The 9847-nt window shown below is 31.1% G+C and overlaps 2 protein-coding genes across 3 annotated transcripts; one reads left to right on the top strand and one right to left on the bottom strand.

Annotated features, from left to right (window-relative positions):
• Positions 1-289: 289 nt before the first annotated feature.
• Positions 290-4003, top strand: LOC110612638. Its single transcript, XM_021753414.1, has 6 exons — positions 290-406; positions 490-705; positions 794-967; positions 1080-1186; positions 2441-2769; positions 3417-4003. Exons 1-6 carry the CDS (start codon positions 290-292, stop codon positions 4001-4003), a joined length of 1530 nt encoding a protein of 509 aa, XP_021609106.1.
• On the bottom strand, positions 2464-7779 carry LOC110613330 (protein HEADING DATE REPRESSOR 1). Of its 2 annotated transcripts, XR_006350417.1 has the most exons (4): positions 7111-7779; positions 4707-5023; positions 4347-4622; positions 2464-4241 (listed from the first exon to the last, which is right to left on the bottom strand). XR_006350417.1 is itself a non-coding variant. In XM_021754404.2 (3 exons), the coding sequence occupies exons 1-3, from the start codon at positions 7196-7198 to the stop codon at positions 4419-4421; spliced, it is 609 nt and encodes a 202-aa protein (XP_021610096.1). In that variant the 5' UTR covers positions 7199-7779; the 3' UTR covers positions 4286-4418. The 2 variants fall into 2 exon arrangements, 1 of the variants encoding a protein (XP_021610096.1); XM_021754404.2 differs by lacking the exon at positions 2464-4241 and having other exon boundaries at positions 4286-4622.
• Positions 7780-9847: the final 2068 nt, after the last annotated feature.

Genomic DNA, 9847 nt, shown 5'->3' with positions numbered 1-9847 from the left:
TGTGTCCAGAATCACCCCTCGCTGGGCTGGCTGTGTAATGAACACGTGGTGATTCGACATTATTGAAACAGCCGCCTTCGCTTTGCATAAATGGAAAAAAGCCATAACAGCGGAGCGTTGCGTGGAGTCGAGCGGAGGCGAGGCCATTGAAATCTTGCCGGAAGAAGTTAGAAGGGAAGAACTAAGATACAGGTTGTGCTATATTTGTCGGAGATTCTCCGATTCTCTTATCGGGTTTTTGCCTTAGTTACTCACTGAGTTCCATTCAAGAAAAAACTGAAAGTTGACGATGGTTGATCAGCTAATGAGTGCAAAGAAATCTTCACTCGAGCTTCAAGCTGAGGACTTCATGGAGGATCAACTCAGTCCGCTTCACAAACGTTCTAAACTCGATTCATCTTTGCAGGTTTCACTTCCCTTTCCTTCCTATTTTCTTGGTAACCAAACAAAAGTTTGGTTTTTATTATAGCGCGTTGATTTACGTGGCAGATGATGCCGGCTGCGTCTCTTTGCAATGCACTTGACCTCCCATGTCCGTTGGGATTGCGTCTCGAAAAGAGTTCATCGCTTTTGGATTTAATTCAAATGAAGCTCTCTGAAGGACACAATACGAAGAAAGATCACAAGGCCAGTGGTAGGGTTTCTGCAGACAAGCTCAAGGCCTCTATTTTTTCTGCTTCACTTCTGAGAATTGGAGGCTGGGAGGTATTTGCATATTGCTTCCTACTTGATTTTTTCTTTTTAAATAATCTGTGGAACTTTTTGAGTTCTAATTTCTTTTGGGGAGGTACAGTATAAGTCGAGATACGAAGGGGACTTGGTGGCAAAATGTTATTTTGCAAAGCGGAAGCTAGTGTGGGAAGTTCTTGATGGTGGCTTAAAGAATAAGATAGAAATTCAATGGTCGCATATTGTGGCTATCAAGGCTGATTTCCCTGATGATGGACCTGAAACCTTGGACGTTGTGGTACTTAATTTTTCTTCTTTCTCCACCATCTTCTCTCTCTGGCTTTCTCTCTCACAGACTCATACTAATCTTAATATTGTTATAATGAGAGGGATGTTTGTGTTTGTTGCAGTTGGCTAGACAGCCCCTTTTCTTTAGGGAGACTGAACCACAACCTAAGAAGCATACTTTATGGCAGGAAACATCAGATTTTACGGGTGGACAAGCCAGCATACACAGGTAGTATTTATTTGGATGAGCTAATGACAAATATTTTTGTTGGTATAAACATAGATATTTTCAGTTTACTCAGCTATGACTAAATTCAATTCACAGCGATCCACTAAGGGGTCAAATGTTTCTAATGAATATTTACTCTGTTTATAAGAATTAAACTCTCAATTTTATTTAAAAGAAGAGTTCCGGTTAATGGTAAATATTTAATGTTATAGATGAATATTTACTCTGTTTATAAGAATTAAACTCTCAATTTTATTTAAAAGAAAAGTTCCGGTTAATGGTAAATATTTAATGTTATAGAGAAACTTTATTAATGTATGTGGCTTACCAACTCGGTATTTGTTGCCATATAGTATCTTCTTTGCAATCATTATGTTAGAGACCGGGATTAGGGACGAAGTGATTACGCTATTAAGAATATATTTTCTTCTTTTTTTATTTTAATACACTGACTTTTTCATATTTTGTCGTATGTTATATGCGTGTGCAATTATTATGTTTGAGATTGGGATTAGGGATGAAGTGATTACGCTATTAAGGATAGATTTTCTTCTTTTTTACTTTAATACTCTGACTTTTCATATTTTGTCGTATATTATATTCGTGTTGATACGATATTCATAAGATACAAGATGAAGTATGCATTCGATCGATATGTATTCATGCACTTTGACACTTCGTGACATATTCATTTTTGTCGTATGTTGTACTCGTGTCGACACGACATTCATAAGATACAATATGAAATATGTGTTTGATCGATGCATATTCATGCACACTTCGTGATATATTCATGTACAGTTAACAGAACATTCTTTTTTCTCAAAATGAAGAGTATATGTTTAGATAAAAATAGTTAGTTATATTTTGGTATTTCATCCAACTTATCATATCTTATCATATCTAAGTACTTATGTCTAAAGTTAAATTCATATTTCCACATTTTCTATTTGGAAAGTTACTGACTCAGACATGGATATGCACCCATATCCAAGTCTAATTAACATAGCTTTTTTCCCTTTCTTTTCTTCCCTTGAGAGTTTGGGATTGGGGAAATGCAATCAACCTTTCCTCTTAAAGGCTTTGGTGCTTTGTCCCTGAGTAACATTTCTCACTGCTTCTTTTGGTTTGATTCAAAGTAAATCAGTATTTTAATGTTGGAAGATTCATCATGCTCCATGCTTTATAAGAGACACAGCTAAGAGGTAATGTATCAATTTGAACAATGTGCTGATGTTGTATCTTTTGTCATAGGGGACATTTTCTGCAGTGCAAGCGGGGGTTCTTAGGGAAGCATTTTGAAAAAATTATTCAGTTTGATCCTCATCTCAACTTTCTCAGCCAACAATCTGAAATTTTGTTGGAAAGTCCTTATTTTGAGCAAAGCATTCCTCCATTTAGTGAGTTGAATGAATCCTCTAAGGCGTTTGATTTGAAGGTTAAGAAGAGACCTGCTCTCTTTGCTTTAGGGCAAGCTGCATCACCATATAGATTCCATTCTTCTTCCATGAATGATGAGAACCAAGTTTTCAATGTCAGCACTTCTGAAAGTACTTCTCAGGAAAATCCTTCACCTATAACAGGTAAAATATGACCCTGAAACTGAAAACGTGGTTGAAAATGGTGAACAATTTTTAATTGCGAAGGTAGTTTTGTCACATTTTTTTTTTACGACCAACATTAAGTACCTTCCTAAATTTGTATTTGCGATGGGCAATTCCTTCCCGTCCTTTTAACTTTCTAACGACGGAGCCTGCTGCAATAGCATGCGAGGGATAATTATAGTCGCTAATTGTTTTTTGCAACAGGAATCTAACTTTTAGCGACCAGCTTTCCTTCACAGAAAGGCTCTTTTCTCGTCGTGTTATTAGACTTGAGATCAATGCTGCATCTCTAATCATTGATGTGCATATACTCTGCATGAATTTTCTGTACTTATATGGTTGGATTTGAATTTAGAAGTATATCCATTGTTTGCACGTTAACGATAGATAGCAAGTTTGCAACTGCTGGCAGCTGCGGATGTGTCCATTAGTAATTTGAATGAATAGTGACCTCATTACTGAATCTTTGCCCCAATGCTTCACCTGTTTACAAATGATTCAAGTCAAAGAATCATTTGTCAGGATGGGAGATTGAGTAGCTTCGCCATTTATATTTGAAGTTGATGTTTGTTATTTTTGTATGGAACGTAATCTCCTTGCTGGTATATCTTGTTTATCATTTGTAGTGATGAATACTGATGCAACTGAAGCAACTGAAGCAACCATTAGTTTGAAAACAGAGAGGTTACCTAGCTATTGGGATCAAATTAAGGTGCCTGGATTCCAGCCATTCATGTCGACGAGCGGCCCAGAGAACCACCTTGAACAGTGCATTTCAGAACAGATGACACCTTGCAATCCTAGAATTTCACATGACAATGCAAAGAACAGTGACATTCTAGAGGAGATCACTGAGTTCTTGCTTAGTGACTCTCAACTTGTATCAGCATCAGATGAGCAGCACCTCATGCCAAGGGTTGATTCTCTTTGCTGCCTATTAGAGAGAGATCTTGCGTCAGCAGGAAATTTGCAGACTAAGAGTTTCATTGATCTTGAAGTAGATGATGATGGAAGCATAGGTGAAAATAAATCCATCAGCAGAGCAGCCTGCCTGGATAAATTCGTGGAAAGTTTTCCGGTGCCCAAAGATCTGTCCGATAGTATTTCCAGCTGCGAGCAGGCACCAACTACATCAAGCAAGGATTCATTTGGGGAGCTGCTGCTTGATCTCCCAAGGATCGATTCTCTCCCAAAACTTTTTTATAACACGTAGGGAGATTCAGATCAAGAAATGAAAAAACATGATGGATTCTGCTGTCTTCAAAAGTCTAGTTTCTGTGAATTGTAGAAGCTCCAGGTTGATGAAGGATCAAGACATGTTTATTGTTTATAGCAGATGAATAGTAGTGCTTTTGTCTCTACAGACTTCTGTAATCTTAACTCTTCAATCACTGTCTCTGAATTGCAAGACTAATTTTCATCAACTTTTCTGATATTTGGAGATTGAAATCCTGTTGTCCATCACATTGTAGCTCACAATTAGCTTGAAGAAAAATTTGGCAAACAACATCAATCATGCACAAGGAAATACAAACTATATCATGGCATATATATACATTTCATTGAAGATTCCTTCTAACCCTTCAAACAAACTTGCAAAAGAATAAAGCAGAAGATGAAGCTGCCATTTAAGGTTCATCAGGGCCTTCATCACCCATTTGTTCATTTTCCTCTAGCATGTTCATCAGCATGGATATTTGGTCTTGCAGCATTGCGTTCTCTCTCTCAACATTGGCACGTTTACTTCGTTCTTGCAGAAGCTGGAGTTGCAGGTGTTCTAGACACCTTGCATCCTCTTCCAACTGCTCATTTAGGCCATTAATTTCCCGGTCCTGAAACGAACATCCAATGATTATATATATATATATATATACACGTTGTGCACATGCAACCTGCAATGAATGGGAAGCAAATACCTTTCTGTTCATTTCCTGAATGGCAATCCTCCTCATGCTCTCGACGACATCTATGTTAACAAGCTTTCGCTTCTTTCCAATTAGCCAACCTTTGGGATAGCTTGCTGAGTCAAAATCTGGTGGAGGAAGAAGGGACTCGGCTGATGGTCGTTTGCCATTGATATTGGTTACTGGTTCCAATGGTTCAAAGAGAGCCTTTCGCTTCTCAGAAAGCACAGGAAGTGTATCTGGCTCCTGCATCTTTTCATCATTGGAAGATTCTTCCATTTTGCTGGGAGTTTCATTAGCAGTTACACTGCATAAACTCCTCCCGCTAGCTGTTGGAAAGGAGTTACCATTCAAGTTCCAACAATTTTAGACATGAAAAATTTACAAGCACAACAGCATAAGAATTGTAATGGGTTTACTTGCTTTCAGCAGCACCAGCAGTTGCAAACTAGAAGGAGAAAATGCAAATTTATTGTATGGAAGTGCACCCATTGAAAAGTTGATGCTATGAAAATTTAACAAACAAAAATGCCTAAGTTACAATGATTAATTAAAATGGGTGCATGTACGTGTGTCTGACTTAATAGGATACAAATCTAAATCAGATATATTATACAAATAAAAAATAAATAAAATATAAAATTATGTAATATGACAATAAATAACAATAATAATTTTTATATATTAAATCTGTATGAATCTGATTTAAATAAAAATTAGATTGAAATTATGTGTATAAATATAGACTAATAGCCTGAAAAAGAATCCTTCTTGAATTTGGCTGTCTGGAAATATTTAGAAAAGCTACCACTTAATTGAAACTGATTAAGAATAATAAACTTTTAAAATATATTTTTATACATTGAACATAATGAAAGGGATAAGTGGTATTAATTAGAATATAAATAAGATAATCACAACTCTTTGAAATGATTCTTATAACGCAACATAATTAAATTTTATTCAAGGAATTAATCAATTCCAATCACTTTATAAGAAAATCATATATTTGGATACTTCTTCGATTTATTTACAGAAAATTATTATTAAATTTTTAAAAATTTACTAATTTATTTTTAATTTAAAATTATTTAATTAAAATATTTTTATAAATAATTATTACTTAATTTTTATGATACGGTACTTAGTGTCTTAATTTTAAAAGGATATATTAAAATATTTTTTATATTTTAAAAAACCTACTAATTAGTCCATTCATTAATTTTACAATTAATTATTTCACTATTCAGTTTTTATACTTTTAAAAAATTTATTAACTCATCTTTCAAATTTTAAAAAAATATATTAATTAATCATTTTGTATCAGTAATATTTTAAATTTTTTTACAATATTTAATGATTAAAATCAATAGAAATACTAATAAATAATTTTTTTAAAATATTATAAATATTTTAATATACTTTTTAAAATAAAAAAATCAACGTGAGAAACTCTCATATACTATAAAAATTAAATAGTAATTTTTCATATTTATATATCATATAAAATTAAATTTTTTAGTTTTTTTTTATAAAAGAATTATTAAATATCTTAAATATTAATTTTATTTAATTCCTATAATTTTTATTATATATCTAATTCCTATAATTTTAAATACCTATATTTAATTTATAGGATATAAAAATGATTTAATTAAGTATTTTAAAATATGGATAACTTAATTAATTTTTAAAAATCTAATAGTAATTTTCTGTTCATTTAAATTATATTGTTTGAAACCGTTGATGATTGAAAAAATGAATGTATTTATTTTCATATGTTACCCTTATTTATTTTACGTAGAAATGACGAAAAAATTATTTAATTAATTAAATACTAACAAAATCAGATCACTTATGAATTTATTTCTTTTCAAATAATTTAATTTTCTAGTTAAAAGATAAATATATACTAACAATCTTAATTTTCAAAACTTAAAAACTAATTAAATAAAATTGAAATTAATTTAATTGAATGAAAAGATGGAGGATGGACAATGTTGAGGTTGACAGACTGAACAGCAACCAACAGCAAATTGCTGTTCTACCTCTTCTACCTCTCTCTCTCTCTCTCTCTCTCTCTCTCTCAGGTATCGTCGTCTCTTCCCCTGGGACTCTGGCGACAGAATCCACAACTTGCACGTTAACTCCAAGCACATTCAAGGATCTTGCTTTTGACGAAGCTAGCTAAAGATTCATGAATTGGTACACTTATCCAATTTCAGTAGAGATTTTCAAACCCAAACAGTTAACAATGAAAATTCTTCACTTCAGATACCCAGATGCAGCTCTCTTATATATGCTCTTCTAGTTAAAAAATATCATAAAACCTTCTGATTTCAACATTTCCTCCCTTTATTTTCTCTTTTGTATTACTTTTTCTTGGAAAACAAACACAGAGAAGAGAAACAAGTACCTGATGTCCTTGGAGGTTTCCAAGAGACCCTAGGAGAAGAGACTGGAAAGAAGCCATCTTTATTACTGTACTCTTTCTTTTTTTCCATTGGAGAATAGCCTATCAAGCATCGAACATATATATCGAGATCTTTCTGTTTGGATGACTTTCTTGAGGAGGAAGATAGTGTTTATTACAACTTTTCCTAGAAAATCCTTGCTTGTACTTTGGTTTTTGGTCTTCACCTACAAAAGGAAAGAAAGAAAGAAAGAAAGAAGAAGAAGATGGCTGATGGGGTCACAGTCACAGAGGGATGAAGGCTTCTGAGTGGAAGATTTTAAGCTAATCTTGTCCTGGTGCCATTCAGGCTGACTTTTCTTTGTAGACCTCGCTTCATTTTTCATTTTTTTAATTAAAATGTCAGCTTGAAATGATATAAAATAATTTTTTATTAAAATTAAAAATTTAACAATCAAGACAACTGTGATAAAAACAAACCATATAAAATCAGAAATGGTAGAAAGCATATTCCCCAGATCATAAAGAGCTTTTTCTGAACACACGAACTTTCTTGGAGTTTGTATTGTTTTTTTTAATAAAAGTTTGCAGAATTTTCATGCTTCGTCTTCTTGATGGTCAGCCGCTTGCTTCATCCTTTGCTACGATTGTGCTGTTTTTCTTTTTATTAATATATATAATTATTTTGAAATATATATATATATAGCTAATATTTTATATAATATTTAAATGTTAAAATTAATAAAAGAATTAATTAATAATTTTTTTAAAATATTAAAAATATTTTAATATATTTTTTAAAATAAACAATCAACAAATAAATTTTGACTTTATCTAAATAATTAATTTTTCTATATTTAAACTATAAAAGGCAATTTTTGAATTTTATAATTTGGGCAAACAGAAGAAAAATAATTCTTTATAAATATACACGATCCTTTGGCCAAGGGTTGGAGATCAATATTGGTCCCATTTGGCATGACTTCAGCTCAACAGTTTCTTTCCAACCTAGGAAACTAATACCATGCATATTTGGATGCTGAAAAAATAAAAGAAAGGAAAATTTGGGAGATGAAAGCAAAATAGGAAGGAAAGAAAATATTGAAAGAAAAATAAAGTTTATGATTTATTTTAAATTTTTTCTTTAAATTAGAAATAAGTGTAAGAAAAAAGTTTTTTTAAATTACAATTAAATCTTTATATAGTTAAAATTGTAATTTTACTATTTAAAAAATAATTTTGCTTTAAATATTTTTCTCTTACATACTGATAAAAATTTATTTTACCTTTTTTTAAAATTTTTTATTTATCCAAACATGCAGATGAATGACAGTTTTAATTTTAATTTTGAAAATTTTAAAGAAAAGATGTATATATTGATAAAAATTAATTAATAAAAATCAAACTATAAATAAATTTATAAATAAAAAATAAAATAACTTTAATAAACAATCAAATTACAATTAATTAATTGTTTTGAGTAATAATTGCGTATAAATTTCATTTATGTCTATTATAATATTAATATTCTTTTAATTATTTATATAATTAAATTATGATTTCACCGTCTAAATTACTAAATTATTAGTGTCTACACAAGTTAGATTTTCCTTAAAATAGGAAAAAAAAAAACTATTTAATTTTGAATAGGGTTGTTAATCAACCAAACTAATATTAGAATCTTCATTCAATAAAAATTTACTTGACTCAATTTATTTTTTAAGTTCAAACTTAATTTTACTCTTTTTTTTTTCAACAAAGAATCTAAACTCAAGTTTATATTAAGTTTTAAGAGTCATATTTGTTTATAAGTTTACAAACCGTGAATATTCTTATTTAATTAAAATTATTTATTTTTAAGTTTATCATTTTTAATTTAATATTAATTAGAGTTATCTATTTGTGAGTTATCCAAAATTTAATTTAAAGAGTCGAAAAAATTTTGAGGCCACGGCATAACTCATTGCCAATGCCTGGTCTGGCATAACTCAAGAGGCCAGGGCACTGAAATCCACCTAACAAACCCAAGTTTTGAGGCCAGGGCACTGAAATCCACCTAACAAACCCAAGTTTAACCCCTTCAAGGTGGCTTAGCAAAATTAAGATCTTTGTTTTTTTTTCCCCTTTCTTCAAGAAAAAGGAGGTACAAAAATTTGACCCAAGTCACAAGAACTTGGGATTTCTCAGCCTCTGTTAATTAATAAGCTCATTGAAGCAAGGCCCATGTATCGAATGGCCTATCTCATCATTTTCATAACTAGCTCGAGTTGTTGTGCATGATGATTAGTAGGAACTCACTGCAATATGTAATATGTGTAGGGGTTCCTCCAGCATTATCTGCTGAAGTCCCCTTTCATATCCCGTCCAGCTTTCTGCACAGCCATCAAAGAGAAAAAAAAAAATCTCTATTTTTTTTACAGAAAATAATTTATATTTAAAAATTATTTTCCGTAAAAAATAATATTTTTTTAAAAAATTTTCTATGAAAAATATTTTTTAATAAAATAACTTATTTTTTATTATTTAAATTTAAAAATAAAATTTATTACAAAATTTATATATAAAAATCTTAATAAAAATATCAAAAGGAAAAGTCATTTTTCTTAAAATGGTTTATTTTTTTCTATTACTAAAAAAATATTTTTCATTGATTAAATTTTTTGAATATCTAAACATCAAAAATTATGAAAAATATTTTTTCGTGGAACAAATGGGGCCATAGAACTAAGTAAACCCTTGA

Source organism: Manihot esculenta, chromosome 4, assembly GCF_001659605.2.
Source record: "Manihot esculenta cultivar AM560-2 chromosome 4, M.esculenta_v8, whole genome shotgun sequence".
Lineage (NCBI taxonomy): Eukaryota > Viridiplantae > Streptophyta > Magnoliopsida > Malpighiales > Euphorbiaceae > Manihot > Manihot esculenta.
The sequence above is the reverse complement of the archived record's forward strand: the minus strand, read 5'-3'. Positions and strand labels throughout refer to the sequence as shown.

What these genes read in the sequence shown, in the direction of transcription:
- LOC110613330 (XM_021754404.2), bottom strand. Translation starts at nt 7,198, where the DNA reads ATGGAAAAAAAGAAAGAGTACAGTAATAAAGATGGCTTCTTTCCAGTC. An exon ending in GAAACCTCCAAGGACATCAG is followed by an intron (nt 5,024 to 7,110) that starts GTACTTGTTTCT and finishes CCTTTCCAACAG; the next exon opens with CTAGCGGGAGGAGTTTATGC. An exon ending in TTCAGGAAATGAACAGAAAG is followed by an intron (nt 4,623 to 4,706) that starts GTATTTGCTTCC and finishes TGTTCGTTTCAG; the next exon opens with GACCGGGAAATTAATGGCCT.
- LOC110612638 (XM_021753414.1), top strand. Translation starts at nt 290, where the DNA reads ATGGTTGATCAGCTAATGAGTGCAAAGAAATCTTCACTCGAGCTTCAA. An exon ending in CTGAAACCTTGGACGTTGTG is followed by an intron (nt 968 to 1,079) that starts GTACTTAATTTT and finishes TGTTTGTTGCAG; the next exon opens with TTGGCTAGACAGCCCCTTTT. An exon ending in AAATCCTTCACCTATAACAG is followed by an intron (nt 2,770 to 3,416) that starts GTAAAATATGAC and finishes TATCATTTGTAG; the next exon opens with TGATGAATACTGATGCAACT.